This window comes from Lolium rigidum, chromosome 7 (genome assembly GCF_022539505.1).
Source record: "Lolium rigidum isolate FL_2022 chromosome 7, APGP_CSIRO_Lrig_0.1, whole genome shotgun sequence".
In the NCBI taxonomy this organism is placed as follows: Eukaryota; Viridiplantae; Streptophyta; class Magnoliopsida; order Poales; family Poaceae; genus Lolium; species Lolium rigidum.
Genome location: NC_061514.1, coordinates 325,806,595 through 325,822,262, shown reverse-complemented (window position 1 = coordinate 325,822,262; position 15,668 = coordinate 325,806,595). Strand labels below are relative to the sequence as shown.

At 44.2% G+C, this 15,668-nt stretch overlaps 2 protein-coding genes across 3 annotated transcripts; one reads left to right on the top strand and one right to left on the bottom strand.

Annotated features, from left to right (window-relative positions):
* Positions 1 to 791: 791 nt before the first annotated feature.
* On the top strand, positions 792 to 2,540 carry LOC124673345 (protein SRG1-like). Its single transcript, XM_047209441.1, has 5 exons — positions 792 to 1,025; positions 1,165 to 1,376; positions 1,481 to 1,698; positions 1,877 to 2,204; positions 2,298 to 2,540. Exons 2-5 carry the CDS (start codon positions 1,191 to 1,193, stop codon positions 2,538 to 2,540), a joined length of 975 nt encoding a protein of 324 aa, XP_047065397.1. The 5' UTR covers positions 792 to 1,025; positions 1,165 to 1,190.
* Positions 2,541 to 6,555: 4,015 nt separating this feature from the next.
* LOC124678198 (caffeoylshikimate esterase-like) lies at positions 6,556 to 10,528 on the bottom strand. 2 transcript variants are annotated; one of them, XM_047214111.1, is made up of 5 exons: positions 10,375 to 10,528; positions 9,952 to 10,262; positions 9,318 to 9,545; positions 8,917 to 8,925; positions 6,556 to 6,937 (listed from the first exon to the last, which is right to left on the bottom strand). In XM_047214111.1, the coding sequence occupies exons 1-5, from the start codon at positions 10,526 to 10,528 to the stop codon at positions 6,638 to 6,640; spliced, it is 1,002 nt and encodes a 333-aa protein (XP_047070067.1). In that variant the 3' UTR covers positions 6,556 to 6,637. The 2 variants fall into 2 exon arrangements, with proteins under 2 accessions (XP_047070067.1, XP_047070066.1); XM_047214110.1 differs by lacking the exon at positions 8,917 to 8,925 and having other exon boundaries at positions 9,306 to 9,545.
* Positions 10,529 to 15,668: the final 5,140 nt, after the last annotated feature.

The window sequence follows — 15,668 nt, the reverse complement described above, 5'->3', positions numbered from 1 at the left end:
TAGTGCTAGCATGAACTCAACAATCCTTAGCTTACGGACTCTTGATTAGCTGCTGCTGCTGTTGATTAGTAATTTGTTATTCTTACTTAGTGGTAGCATGAACTCAACAATCCTTAGCTTACTGCCCCTTGATTAGCTACTGCTGTTCAGTAGTAATTTGTTATTCTTATTTAGTGGTAGCATGAACTCGAGAAGGGTGGGTCGAATTAGGGTACAATGCTCTTCGGTCTCTCTCTGGAGAAGTTTGATATTCACAATTACGCCATGGAATGGAATTACTCATTCTCATTGTGACATTTAAATTGCTTGTTGAGAAAGCATTCTCGAAGCGGGTGGGGCAGTATCGCATTCCTAGTTTCCTACACCTTGTCACTGGGCGTTCGGTCATATACTCTTCTGGTGGAGTGTGTTGTAAATAGGTAACACTGCAGGGTCCAAGATGTAAAATATCTTAACATTATAGAGACGTTGAGAAAGATCGGAGAGGGTGAGAATCCCAGAAAAAGATCTATCTTTTCCTCCTCGAGAGTGGATTTTTGACGCAGGTGCGCACTGCGCACGCACATCTAAACCATCCATCTGTGGCATGGTTTCACGGGATGTGGGTTGGCCCTGTTTGGAATCTGAGTTCTCTCTACATCATTATGTGAGCTATCAGAGAGAGGATGCATGATTAGATACAGTGAGGAATAGGCTACTGTATGTCTGCTTTTTCATTCGGTGGAGAGTGGAGACAAAGGATACTGACAACTTGCATGAGAAAGACAAGGGACACAGACAAGATGGCAGTCCGTGGCACTTCTCTCTCTCATCTTCTTCAACGAGAGAAAGCATAGGGAGATTCCCTCAATCTCGTCTTCTCGATCTCCTCTTACCAGAGGATTGTGTCTCCGACAGTAATCTTTTGCCTTTCCTCCTCCTCAAACTCCACTTTTGCCTTTCCTCCTCCTCAAACTCCCTCTTTAAGCTGTGTAAGATTAAATCCAGAAATAAATGAATCAATGATTCCCGTGAGTGATTCTCGTGTGAGTTTCTTCATCTTCCATTGGCATGATGTTATCTTATATTTAACCTCTGGGTAGTAGTTAGTTTAGATAGCTTCGCATGGAGTTAGTTGATTTCAGAGCTTAATTAGGCGTCGATTGATTTCTGTAAATCTTCCAGATTGGTTCCTAAGGTCATCCTTGAACATGTCGGCCCGCGATTGGGAGGAGCTGCCGAACCGGTACATGCTACGGGAGCAAGATCGCCATGGTGGCATTCCAGCCGTGGAGGAGATGCCGGAGCCCCTCCCAGTGGTTGATATCAGTCGGCTGCCTGCCGCCGATGAGGCTGCCAAGCTCCGGGTGGCACTTGAGAACTGGGGACTCTTCCTGGTGACGACCGAGCTTCTTGATCATGAAGTAGCACCCTTAATAGTAGTAATGTTTCAATTCACCTGAAAAAAACTACTCCGTATGTGCGTACACGCGTGTACCAGGCAACAAAACACGGAATTGAAACATCGCTCCTGGACGCTCTCTTGGACGGCGGAAGGGACTTCTTTCATCAGCTGCCGCAGATGAAGCAAGAATTTATCATGCAGACAGGCGGCAGCCAAGATCATCCCATAGACTGGTCTGAGCGGGTGCGGTTAACGATCGAGCCAGAGGATGAGAGGGACATGTCCCGTTGGCCCGATTACCCACATTATTTCAGGTAACTCATCCTTCCATTACCACACTTCAGTATATATTCCTCTTGCAGTTCACTTCTCTTTAATTTCCATAGAGGATTGACCGCATGTAAAGTGTAATTAAGAAGATATTAAACAACAATACATGTTCATTCTATTATGTGGATGATTTTCAGAGAGACAAAACTGGTTTTGCTGCAGGGACGTGATGCAGGAGTACGTATGTAAATCAAAGAAGATTAGAGACCAAGTCGTGCGAGCAATCGCCAGGCTCCTAGAGCTAGAGGAGGACCACTTGGTCAGCATGTTCACGGACAGGGCCATCACCTTCGCAGTGCTCAACTACTACCCGCCATGCCCGGCGCCTGCCGGTGTGTTCGGCTTCAGGCCTCATTCCGATGGCCGTGTGATCACGATTCTCCTCGCGGACAAGGCCATCGGTGGCCTGCAAGTTTGCAAAGACGGCAGGTGGTACAATGTTCCGACGAAACCTGGTTGTCTGCTCATATTCGTGGGAGACTCCCTGGAGGTAATTAGCTTCCTGCAGTAAATCCAATCAACTTTTCTTTTCTTTCGCTTGCTCGTACCTCCTAACGTCGATGTAACGTACACTGGAATGTAGATAATGAGCAACGGGGCTTTCAAAGCCGCCTTTCACAGGGTTGTCACGAATCCTGTGAAAGAAAGGGTCTCTCTAGCTTTGTTCTTCGGCGTGGGAGCAGATACTGTGCTTGAGCCAGCTCCTGCCTTGCTAGACGACACTCGGCCAGCAAGATACAGGAAGATGCGGGCCAAAGAGTACGCACAAGGGATCCTTGAGCATTTTAGACGATCTGAGAGAATGATAGAAACCATGAAGATCTAAGTCTGTCAACTGTTATTGTCAAAAAAAGTATGTGAAGTGTTTTTCAATTTCAAACCCTGTTTTGCCATGTACTCGGGTGTGAACTATAATGATGTAATAATTGGAATAACTGGCGCTCTTCTGACATGAAGAAGGTAGGCCATGCATGGTAAGAGCATAACTAACGACAGTTGTTTATGAAAAAAGGGTCACCAGGATAACCTAGTGTCGTGATCGCTAGGGATCAAATAGGACAGGAACCTGCCCCTTGATCGGCGGCGGGTATGTGTTATATGTTGTAGAAAAACCTTACGCAGGTACAATATGTGTTGGATAATTAGATATAATTTTTATGATTAATTTCCAAATATTAAACATGACTATATCAGCTATTAATATGTGAAATTCGAACATACTAGATGAATTAATCAACATTAGTAGTACACCATATATCGCTAAACAGATCCGAATATGGCGTACATATTGATCGGTTGTAGATGATGCTTGGCGGCACTGCCCGACTTATCCAGTAGACGACCCGTAATGAAGAATTTGCATAGTGCGTGTGGAGCGTTTTTCAAAAAACTAATTCGCAGCTACGTGTACGTGTTATATGTTGTAGAAAAACCTTACACAGGTACAATATGTGTTGGATAATTAGACCACATTTTTCATGATTAATTTTAGAATATTAAATATGACTATAGCAGCTATTAATATGTAAAACTCGAATATACTAGATGCATTAATCAACATGAATAGTAGCAGGACATACGGTATACCATCCATCGCTAAACATATCAAAATATGGCGCACCTACCGATTGGTTGCAGATGATGCTAGGCGGCACCGCCCAACTTGTCCAGTAGACGACCCGTGATAAAGAGGTTGCACAGTCATGCATCGCTTCCCAAAAAACTACTTCGCTCTTTTCCGTACAGGCAAAGGTGAGTGGTTCCGGAGACCTGTTTTCCCATTCGTCGTTGCAAGCCGGCGGGCGGGATGGAGTAGGCTACGATGGCGGTGCAAGTAAAGAGAGGTGGCAAAACCCAAAATCATGTATTAGATATGTTTATGCGGCAGCCGAGCAAGAGATTATATAGGCTCAGGAAACCCTAGGCAACGTTGGCCACACCCATGTTTCGAGTCGGTTAGAGATAACCCACGATCGAGGAGCGAGCCGGACCGACTAACTGTGACGCGTCCGTCTGAGACTTTATTTGTTTTCCCGAACAACACAAAGAAAGGAAAGTCTCGGCTCGATGCTCAGTCCACTCAACACGAGCGTGGCGCGCCTGTCGTGACATGTCGTGTCGAGTCAAATCGAAGAGGAGGAGCACGCGTGTACCACTCCCTTTCTCAGTCTTACTAGTGGTGGAACAACACACCTTATAAGGTGGTTTAACTTCCTCCCAACTTTTTATGTGGGACTAAACTTTGTTCCCTCTTCTCATCTCACTCCCTTGCGACCTACCATCAACTTGGGATCAAACTCACATGCTGCCCCATGTGGGCATTGAGATTATAGAAAAAATCCGAAATCGTACATGGGCCAAGCAAATAGCCCATTATTTAAACAATTCCCCACCGGATCTCAAATGTTCATTTAGAGATTTGTCAATCCCTTACTTGCTTGTTTGTACACTAGTGTTTGTTAAGTTGAACTTTCGCTTAGAGCTTTATGCTACATCCATTCACACTGCCGACATCGAGGAATTCGGGTGGGAGGGTGTGGCCAGCATCGAGGAATTCGGGTGGTGGCGTGGCCCAAGAACAGAGAGAGGAGGTCGTTGATGGCCGAAGGCTGGGGAGAAGGAGGGGTTCCACTGGCGCATGGCGGGAGGTGGGTGGGGAGGGAGCTAGGTCAACCACATCTACGTGGCAATTTATTTGAACGGTCAACTCTGTCATGTGGATCCCAACTGTCAGGACTATGTTAAAATGCAATCAACTAAATGCTAGTGCATTTTGTAACAATGTACCCTGGAGTTGGTAGTTTTCTGAAAAAAATAAACCAAATAGGTACTGACTCGTTACCCTAGCCCTAATTGTGGTAGTTTTAAGTAATTTACTCCATTATTGTCTAAAGCAAGACGATGTACATATAAAAAGTTTTTGGGTGCACTAGGAACGAAGTATTTCATTAAGATGCAAATCTTTAACAGGATTATAAACAATTGTATGACCAATATGACTAATCACCTTACTTACCTGAACCATTAGCAGTGTGGACACGGTCATTTTCATTATATTCACCCATTATCATCTTCTCCAGTTCCCACATGATTCGATGTGTTGCCCCTTTGTCAGAATACAAATCGGTATCGACACCGTAAGAGGCCACCTGTGCTCCCTTGTCATCGTACTCATCATCATCGTCTTCGAAACGCCACTAGCAGTTGCGGGAAGCATGTCCCTCTTTGATGCATATTTGGCATGTCGTGTCCTCCCACTACAGTTGGGCATGGGCAGCCCGGCCCGACTCGGCCCGAAAATCCCGGGCCAGGCCGGGTCGGGCTAGGTTTGGGCCTGATTTTTTAGCCCGAACTCGGGCCGGGCCGGGCTCGGGCTTGCAAAAAAGTGATTTTAGCTTAGTTCGGGCCGGCCCGGGCTTTTCTCTGTTTGGGCCAGGTTCGGGCCCGATTTGTAAGCCTGAAGGTTGGGCCGGGCCAGGCTCGGGCCTAGGAATTTTGGTTCGGGCTTTTTCAGGCCCGGCCTGAAACCCGGCCCGGCCCGAGGAATGCCCAGGTGTACGTCCCACGGAGTGGTACCTGCATGCCGCGGAAACGATCGCCAGATGGAGCGTTAGTGCCCCTTGTTTCCCAGGTCACCTTGCCAGCGATCATCATGACAACGTGGATGTCGTTTCCCGCGGTAGTAGGGTTTTCCCCAAGAGCATTCTTGCCATCTGCGCGCGGTAACGCTGGCAGATGAGCCGAAGCCACCACATCTGGTGTCACTCACCTTCAAGACCAGTGACGATGTAGGACATCATCTGTGCATTTGTGAAAGGTTCTCTGGTAGCAGCAAGTTCATCACCGAAGCCTTTCATCTTGTTAAAGAAGGCATCGATAGTCATATCTCGCTTCTTGGTGTTGGCGAGGGTGATCCGCAGACTCGTGATCCGCGAGGGCGATTGAGAGTAAAACAAGTCAGCAAGGGTCGTCTAGACTTTGACGGCATGTTCTCATGGATGTGCATCAGTATGCTGGGGCTCAGCGAATTGATGATGTAGTTGAGGAGTTGTTGATCCCTAGCTCAGTGGTTGTACCTAGCAATGGTCTTACAAAAGGCAATAGAAATGGTCTTACAAAAGGCATCGTTTTGCGAACTTGCACTTTTCCTAGAGATGAAACATGAGATCTTCGATCACGCGACGACATCGCTTGTGCTTCTTGGAGGCGTTGCTTTTGGAGAACTTTTTATGGTCCGAGCGTTGTCTTTGGTGGTGGTTAAAGTGCCGTTGTTGCGAGTGTTTCATCACCGCGGCGAGATCTTTGTTTCTAGTTTTCTCTTTTTTGTTTTTGTTTTTCCTTGGCCGTGTGCATCTTGAATTGTTGATGTGTTTGAACATCTTGTTGTTGTACAGACTGAATATAATTAATATATTTGTTTTGTTAATATATATTATTTTATCGAAAAATCTAGGAAATCTCGGTTTGTACGTTTATTTATAAATAACTACAATTAATTGATCAAATTAAATAGAGTTTGTATACATGCGTTGTGACCTGTGCTAGTGACATGCATCATGCATATTGACATGTAGTGGAAACCAGGCTTGTTGCGGCCTCAGGTTATTGATGTGTTATCTTGTAAGAATTTTAATATTATAAAAATTGGAAGTGTGTACCATTTTGATGCATTATAGATGTTAGAGTTCAACTTCCATTTTAGAAAAAGGTAAACGCTACAAAAATCAAAGGCTGAAAATGAGGGATCATTGAAAGATCAATGTTACATGGCACAGGTACACAACGATAAGACAAAAATTGCCGAACTAGCAAACCAATTAGTACAATTAACTAATCCTACTCACTTTGTGTAGCTAGCCAGTTTCAATAGATTTTTTCTGATTTAATACCAAGCAACAGTTACCCACGCGGCCACGCATAGTACTATATTTTCTCAAAATGCTGCTCATCGTGCTTGGCCTTTTGCTCCATCTCCGACGACATGTCCCCGGACACTGCCACCGATGATCCCGTGGAGGATCTTTGGTCGAGCCACGAGATGATGTCTTGGAAGACCGTGTGAATGTTTTCGGGGGTCTCACCGGAAGTGAGCGCGTGCCACATGCCTGGGTAGAGGTTGAGCTTCTTGTCCTGGCTTACTGCCGACCGGTAGAGGAGGTCGCTCACAGATGGGTCCGTCACCTTGTCGTCCCCACCATGCACGATCAAGAATGGCAACGAAACCTGCATGTACATGGGCGCTCCATCCATCAGCAACAATCATTTTTTGCTTACAAAGCCAAATAAATGGGAAATACTAGGAAACATCAAAATTCTTTTATTTTTGGACGTCAATATTGAGCCAACGTTTTGAGGAGCTTGCGAACCAGGATTTGACACGTGGCAGTGCCGCCAGTTGTCATCTACCACCATTTCAAAATTGAACAACTGTCAAAACTTTAGGTTCATATGGGGATCGTCTTGTGTTGATTAACTCTGTCCTTACTAGTTTACCGATGTTTATGCTATGCTTGTTTGATTTACCTAAAGGGGTAAGGAAAGATTAGATTTTTTCCGATCACGCTTCTTTTGGCAATATGAGGAAAATAAAAAGAAATATAGGTAAACTAAGTGGAATTGAAGTCTGGAGATTAAAAATACTTGCGTACTTAGTAAATGGCTTTTTAAACTTCTTTCTGAAGAAAGGTTATGGCAACAACTTTTAAAAAACAAGTACCTTTCACAAAAAAACCTTGGCTGAAGTTGAAAGTAAGCCTGCTGATTCACCTTTCTGGAAGGGATTAATAAAAATTAAAGTGTAAACTTTTAGTAGAGAAAAATTTGAGGTAGGCTGTGGAGAAGGAGTGCGTTTTTTGGAAAGATAGATGGTTAGGTGATCAGACACTTGCATCTCAGTATCCCCAACTATACAACATTGTTCACCGTAAGCTTAGTGAAAATGTTATGAGGTCAACTCCGTTAAATATTGATTTTCGGAGAACACTGATCGGTGATAAATGGGAACAATGGGTACACCTATGTCAATGATTAATGGAGATAAATTTAAATGATGATCAAGATAAGTTCGTTTGGGGTCTAACATCCGTTAAATCTATGTTGATATGTTAAATGGACATACAAGATATCTTCGTAATTATCTTTGAAAAATAAAAATTCCACTAAAAATTAAAATCTTTATGTGGTTCCTTAGTAAGAAAGTCCTCTTGACCCGTGATAATCTAGCGAATTGGAATGGAAATATGAAATGCTCTTTCTGTGATGCTGAGGAATCAGTAGACCATTTGTTTATTTCATGCAATTGACAAAACTGATAAAGCTAGGATTAACATTGGTGTTTCGGTTTTATGCTGGTCAATTTGGAATTGCAGAACTATATTGTTTTTAACAAAAAAGACTCTACTAATTTTTGCAGGTTATTCACACTATGGTTCACTGGATCCAGCTTTGGCGTTTCTTGGTCCCGGAGAATCAACGGGAGTGCATGGTTTCTGGATGCAACCGCCTTCAAATGGTTGCCCAGGATATTTTCTATCATGCTACTTGGCGGCCTATTAAGAGATTACATGATGCTTAGATTGCTTAGCAGTCTTTTTTTGATGGTTGATTTTTGTATCGACTCTCGTTGATCCTTGAATTGTAAATTTTCAATATTCAGTTTCTTAATAAAAGGCTGTGTGCATCAACCGATGCAGAGGCCGGGGTACACCCCATTTCGAAAAAAAAACTTTAGGTTCATGTTCTAAAATCCAAACATTCCTTCTTTATAAATTCAATTTATTTTTGGGAATACATGATAATAATAATTAAGGGATAGAGACAAAAAAGAAAACCTACAACCATTAGTGCTGCAAACTCAAATTAAATTGAATGCCAATGATGAACAAATCTATCACACCCGAGAAAAACTGACTTATTGTAGTCAATTAGTCAAAGTGTCAACTAACTGAATAAGGGCGCTACACGAGCAAATCAACACCTCATTTGAATAGCAGAAAGACAGCACGATCGAGATGTATACATAGTTATGACATAGCTAATGTAACACAAACAAAATGCTGCATTTTGTTTAATGTATCAGTATCCTGTTTCCAACTGCAGGTGTGCTACTCCATCTAAAATTACAGATTAGCCTAAAGTTGCCTACTTGGTAATATAGAACAACATAAGTAATTACAATTGCCTACTTGGTAATATAGAAGTACATGATTGAGCTAATTACTAATTCATTAATAGTTTTTGGTAGTTCTAAGTTGTCTGATTTATGATTTAAAAGCAAGCTAATCCATCTAAAACTACAGATTAGCCTAAAGTTGCATTCTTAAAAGGTGCACACAAAAGTAGCCATTGCCCAGTGGACCATTTTTTTTTTTTGGCTCGGGGAACCCATGGATAAACATAAAATGAGCTAGATGAAAATTGCAATTGTGGCATTTGAAATTGGTTACATGGCAGCCACATAGACAATATTATGGCCCGCCTTAGCAAAAACAAGTTTAATCGATACTTTGGAGGATTAAAAGGAACTGAACATTACTTTGATGGGTTATTTGAACAAGTGCAATACTCAGGTGGGAAATACAGAGATATGTACCTTTTTGAGTACATTGTTCTCAATGTCGAGGCTGACCCTGAGGAGCTCATATGCGGTCTGGAGGCGCGGCTTGCCCTTGTAGCAGTAGGGGTTGTTCCTGATCTCGTCGCGCTTCTCCTGCATTCTGTTGGCGGCGTCTATGACGTCGGCCGTTGGCACAATCTTCCAGGTGGGGATGATGTTGGTCATCAACTTGAGGACGCTGATCACCACCGGGTGGGGCCTCATCTCTTCAGCAATCTAATCGAACAATACGTACACGGAGATTCATTAAAGTCCAGGCTTTTTTTTAATGATCGAGGTCTTATTTCTTATAATCCCTCCGATTCGAAAAGGATATTACAGATTTATCTAAATTTGAATGTTCGAATGAAAATGCAATTATTTATAATCATCCAGGTAGATTGAAAATGTAGATGAGTGCCTGAATGGCTGGCCAGGTCAACTGCTCTAGGATGGATTAAACAACAGCATGTCGATCTTTTCAAAAGTCAGATGATTATGGCAACTAGCAAGCTACTACTCCACCCTTCAAAAAAGAAGGAAGCTAGCACTCCATCGATCGTGCATACAACATCTAGTCTAAAGCCGCGAGCCGTGGCCGGAGACCGGACCGGAGTAGTAGTAGGTAAGCACGCGCATGTACCTTGCACATGGGCGCGACCAAGACGGCGCCGGTCCAGTAGTCGGGGCGCGTGCGGTGGAGGAGCAGCGCGACGGCGCCGCCCATGGACTCGCCGAGCAGGAAGCGTGGCAGCTCCGTGTTGGCGGTGGATGCGACGACGGTGGCGAAGACGGCGTCGCAGTCGGCGACGAGGACGTCGAAGGAGGGGATGTAGCCCTGGAGGCCCTCCGACTTGCCGTGGCCCTCGTAGTCCACCCCGTGCACCGCGTACCCGGCCCGCGCCAGCCGCATCCCCGTCTCCCGCATCGTGATGCTGCACTCCACCGCGTACCCTGTTGTTTGTTTTGGACCAATCGGTCCATCATTCTCCGGCCATTAGAGCGCGCGGCCGGCTTGAAGGAAGGAAGGAAGGAAGGAAGGAAGGAAGGACGCGCGGTTAATTACCATGGCAGATGAACACTTGGCCCTTGACTGTGTGGCCCTTGGCGGGCAGCCACCGGCAGGTGAAGAGCTTCATCCCCCGGGAGTTCTTCACGAACTCCTCCTTGTACTCGTAGCTGCCATCCTCCGCCACGCCGCTGCCGGACTTGCTCGCCATTTTCACGACTAGCACTCGAACGAAGCGAAGCAGAGAAGAGAAAGAGCTACTAGTTGCTAGGAGAGAGCGATCGAGGATGAGGGGTTGACAGCTATATATATGTGTGGACGCTTTTGTGAGCAAAACGAATAAAAGCTATATATGTGGAGTACTGCTTTACTTAGGGAGAGCATTTAACGTTCGAGTGTTCTGAATTTTCATCAACAGTGGATTTTTGCCTGGCTAGAATACTTGCTCGCATCGCTAAGCTATATGTGCCAGTACATTGTCAAATTGCTTTCAATATCCAAGCTGGACATTAAAATTCCATAACCAGTCTTTAGCCTAACCCTTCCTTCATGGCAATATAAGGATTCTTCCTGGCCTCATTGTAGATATCGATATTTTTTAGTGTAAATTCCACATTTTACTTTCTAGTTATGCATTCGTGACACTGATTTTACACCATCGAGTAAAATATGTCTAGCTTACTTTTATAGAAGCTTTGGACCTTTTTTCCTGATGCATGTTCAGTGGGCAAGGTGTAAGGTGATTACTGACGTACAAAAATATTAGGATGGTAGGGAGAAATGGAAGATTTGGACAAGGGAAGTTTAGACAGGATCACGGATGAAGTCCTTTTTTTCGATAAAGGATGCTTTATTACTTTAATAAGCAATTACATCCAGCCTCTGCATAACCAGGATGCACTCAGCCCCGTTTTGTTGTCTCAAGTCTAAAAGGATAAATAATAAAAACTAGTCGAGATACATATCGAAACGATGAATCATATAACGCCTAAAGTGTAGGTGGAGCATCTATCCGTAGACTATGCTGCCACCCATGTAGGAAAAAAGTATCCCTCGCCGTAGCCTCCAACCGTGTACAGACCTCCGTAAATAGGTCTCGATTCTCCACTCGCTGAAGAGGTAACCATGAACGGAGAATACCTGTACATCTGTAGATGACCTGCAACAAAGAGCAATTTTTATCATTAAAGATCTTGTCATTTCTACATAGCCAAAGCGCCCAGATAACTGCTAGCGCCCCCACCCTAAGAAGCAACTTAAACCTTGAATCTATACCATGAAGCCAATTGCCAAAGACATTGGCGACACTAGTCGGAGGATACAAGGTAGACGCTACTTGGATGACAGACCATATAGATCTCGCGAACTAGCACTGGAAGAATAAGTGTTTGATTGTTTCGTCCTGATGACAAAAAACACACTGTGTACTTCCATGCCAATTCCGCTTAACAAGATTGTCTTTGGTGAGAATAACCCCACGACGAAGATACCATCCAAAAATTTTAAAAACATTTCACCCCGTCACATTGACGTATCATGCTAGTCATATCTAACAAAAAATGTTGAATGTTAAAATTGGGGGTGAAACAATGTTCAAATTCTCATAGATATGGTATGTTGTAGAAGATTCACTAAATGGGGTTATAACTATAGGGTAAAAGGTGGGATTTACTGTTTTCTTATACACAATGGTGCAAATAATTGAATAGTGTCCTACCTTTCAGGGTGAAAACCCAAGGTCTGACCTTAACTGGTTGTGCCTGGCAATGACCTTGTTGGAGGCATTGTTTTGAGAGCGGGGACTATCTTCAGGGTGAAAACCTAAGATCATTGATCGGGCGACGACGGTGTTAGAGCACTGTTCCCTTCTTGGAGGCGTCGTTTTTGGAGAGTCTGTATTTCAGGTGTTGTTTTGGCGGTGGATGTATTGCTGTTGTTAGGCCCGAGATACTGTAGCGGGACTTTTGTTTCTTAGTTTTCTTTTCCTTTTTTTGGCTGTGTGCATCCGTAGTGCCATTAGGGTAGTGCGTTGTTGCAGAGGCTGGGTGTAATTGGTATCTTTTGATATTAATATATTCCCTTTATCGAAAAAAAAATAATTGAATAGTTGGAGGGAGTCTAGCTACGTTCAATACAAAAAAGGGGGAGTATGTTGCACTAAAAGAGGACAAAGGATAAGACCATCTACGACTTTTTTTCCTTCCTCGCGCGCCCACCTAAGCCCGGCCCTCGTTAAAAGGGAAGATTAGCAAAGTGAAAAAAATAGAGGGAAGGGGAGCTGCATCTTACGTACGGTGATACAGATCTTGAGCGTCCGTGGTTCATTTTTATTCTTCCTATACCTCTTCACGACATTCCTCTAGTTGTCCTATCCGTGATATATTCATGAGGTATACTCTTTCATGTAGGGATCACATTCCTGAGCTTCCTTAAAAATGAAATCACAATGGGAGCAGGCTTCATATCTTCTATATTGTGCATCACGTAACCAGATCGATAATTAAGTTTCCCCATGCAAGATCAAACTTCAAGACATATATAATTCATGGTAACATGCTTGATGTCGATTGTAGATCTCGAAAAATACATCAACAAAACAAGTAGCATCGACACAGTCCATGATTAGCGAATCTTGTCAACTAACCTCGCAAAGATGACCACGTATAGAATCTTAATGAGGTATATAATAATGCAAGGTAACATGCAGGATGGCGGTTGTAGATCTCGAAAAATTCTAGTCATTAACATAATGACATGAAAGAAGAACAACAAATACATGATTAGCGAACCTTATCCGTTAAGTTTGGAAAGATGCACTGCAGCGAGAAAGTTAATTACGTACAAAATAGTTATAGGTAAATGGACATCGTCGATTCTAGATGTCGCAATAAACAATAACAAAATTTCAATGCAAGATAGGGAGCTAAGACATGGTTATCAAAGCATGGGCAATTAAGCTTGCCAACGGGGCAACTAAAATGGCAGCATCCGAAATAGTAGTTTGATTCCTATGACGCATCAACACAATGGATCCACACATATGAAATCAAAGAGCAAGAATTAACATTTACCCTTATGCTCTTCTTTCTCTATAATAATAAGAATACAATATCAAAATTTTATGTTGAAAGATTTTTAGTCATCCACCAATTACATGGGTCTATCAACCTCTCTGTATTTTTTTACAAAGAAAAACCTCATTAACTGCAGTTGTTGATTTTTTTATCTCTTCATGTAAGGTTTTCACACCATCTGTTTTTTCAAGCCCTTGATTTCATATTATCTATAAACTTAATTAATTTGCATGCAACATGAAACAAATATATTCTTGAATCTTCACTAATCAAATGGACAACCATTACACAATGATTAAATTTAGCATGAATATGCATGTTAGACAACTTACCTTTTCATCATCTTAGATTAGACATAACCATCTGTTGAGATATGGAACATAACATATTGGCTATATGATACGTCTCAGACGTATCTATAATTTCTTATGTTCCATGCTACTTTTATGATGATACTCACATGTTCCAAGGATTAGTTTGATATCCGCATGGTTAGGCCTTGCAAACGGGTTGAACGATCCGGTAGTGCGTAAGGTATGATTTACTAATCCTAGAAGGGATTGTTCCGGGAATCGACTTCATGTTGGTTTTTAGGCCTCTTTTAGGACTAGTTTTCCATCGTCTTTCGTACCTGCTAGGCTCAACTACGTGTAGGATGTTCCGGTTATGCGGTGAAAACCCTAAACTATCGTAGATTGATTTAACTTTGTATTGATAAAGCAGGATCCCCATGTCATCGTAAATCCAACGTGAACCATGGGGCAATCGGCTCTTTGAGCCGATTCACAGGGTAACCTGAGAGCCGATCGGGCTCGTATTTAATGTTTACGTGTCTGCCATGCAGGAAACTAATCGAAGCAATCCATCACCTTCCTGACCAGGTATAGGTCAGGTGGCATGCCCTTGCATTAGCCAGGACGTGTGCCGGAGCATTGTGGGCCGTCGCCCGAGGGACCAGGGCCCACCAGCAGTCCTGGGAGCCTCCCGGCTCTTCGTGTTGTCCATCGCTGCTCGCCGGTGGGTTTTGGTCAGCAACACATTCTGGCACGCCCGGTGGGACAAACAACAACAACTACGTCGATATCTGCAGCAACTATGTCAAAATCTGCAGCTGAGATGGCGGACGAACCAGTCACGTACGAAGATCTGCCTGAGGAGCACAAGAAGAAATATGATGAGATTAAAGCCGTCACGTGGCATTAGGTGGAAAGGGTTCTCACCCGAAGGCGCTCTCGACGAAGTAGATCTGTCTACCCCTTCAGAGGAACGCACCAGAGCTCTGCGCCAGGAAGTCAATTACATGGTGGCTCATTCTATACACCGTCATTCTGAGAGCCTGGTGAACTCCTTCGAGCGCATTGCGGTTCGCGTGGTTCAGGAAATCATGAAGCATCAGTACTCTCCGTCAGGGCCTGCCCTGGGGACGCACCAAGGAGAAATACCGTTCCGCACCAGCACCGCCGCTGCCATTCGCGCTTGCAGCTCCGCAGCTGCGGTGGTTCACCGGCGTACGTCGTCTACAAGGTTGGAGGCGATCCTGGCGATTGCCAATTCCTCTATGAGCCACCTAAAGAGATCCCACATGGATACGTGTGCACATACGTGCCGGACTGCAATAGCTTGGCGCGCACGAACCAGATTGCACCAGCAGGGATTTCTGGAGCAGACGCCGATAAACAGGCGTGGCTAGCTAAATATGCCACCGGAACTAGTCATGAAAGCTCAGCCCCTGCAGCTCATACCGTGGAACAAATCAGTGCAATCTTGAGAGACCAGTTCGGCATCCTGCCAAAGAGGAAAACAATCGGCTATTCCAAGCCGTACCCCGACGAGTAGGATTTGATCCCACTACCACCCAAGTATCGGCTCCCTGAGTTCTCAAAGTTCAATGGATCAGAAGGGTCTAGCTCGATCGAGCACGTGAGCCGATATTTGGCACAGTTGGGCATGATTTCAGCATCAGATCCGTTACGTGTGAGGTTTTTTGCGCAATCTCTCACGGGATCGGCTTTTGGGTGGTACACCTCGTTGCCACCAAACTCAGTCCGGACGTGGAAGCAACTGGAAGAGCAGTTTCATGTCCAATATCACTCAGAAGCTACCGAGGCTGGCATTGCCGATCTGGCACAGGTACGGCAGAGACGCGGAGAAACGGTGTCAGAATACATCCAGCGTTTCAGGACTGTTAAGAACCGATGCTATTCGGCTCGTCTAAGTGAGAAGGAAGCAGTCGAGCTGGCAGTGTTGGGCCTCGCAGCGCCGATCAAGGATCTGGCT

Coding starts and splice junctions, on each gene's coding strand:
- LOC124673345 (XM_047209441.1), top strand. CDS start 1,191: ATGTCGGCCCGCGATTGGGAGGAGCTGCCGAACCGGTACATGCTACGG. Junction 1,699..1,876: donor GATTACCCACATTATTTCAG/GTAACTCATCCT, acceptor GTTTTGCTGCAG/GGACGTGATGCAGGAGTACG. Junction 2,205..2,297: donor TCGTGGGAGACTCCCTGGAG/GTAATTAGCTTC, acceptor ACTGGAATGTAG/ATAATGAGCAACGGGGCTTT.
- LOC124678198 (XM_047214110.1), bottom strand. CDS start 10,528: ATGGCGAGCAAGTCCGGCAGCGGCGTGGCGGAGGATGGCAGCTACGAG. Junction 9,546..9,951: donor TGGTCGCGCCCATGTGCAAG/GTACATGCGCGT, acceptor TTGTTCGATTAG/ATTGCTGAAGAGATGAGGCC. Junction 6,938..9,305: donor AGAACAATGTACTCAAAAAG/GTACATATCTCT, acceptor ATGTACATGCAG/GTTTCGTTGCCATTCTTGAT.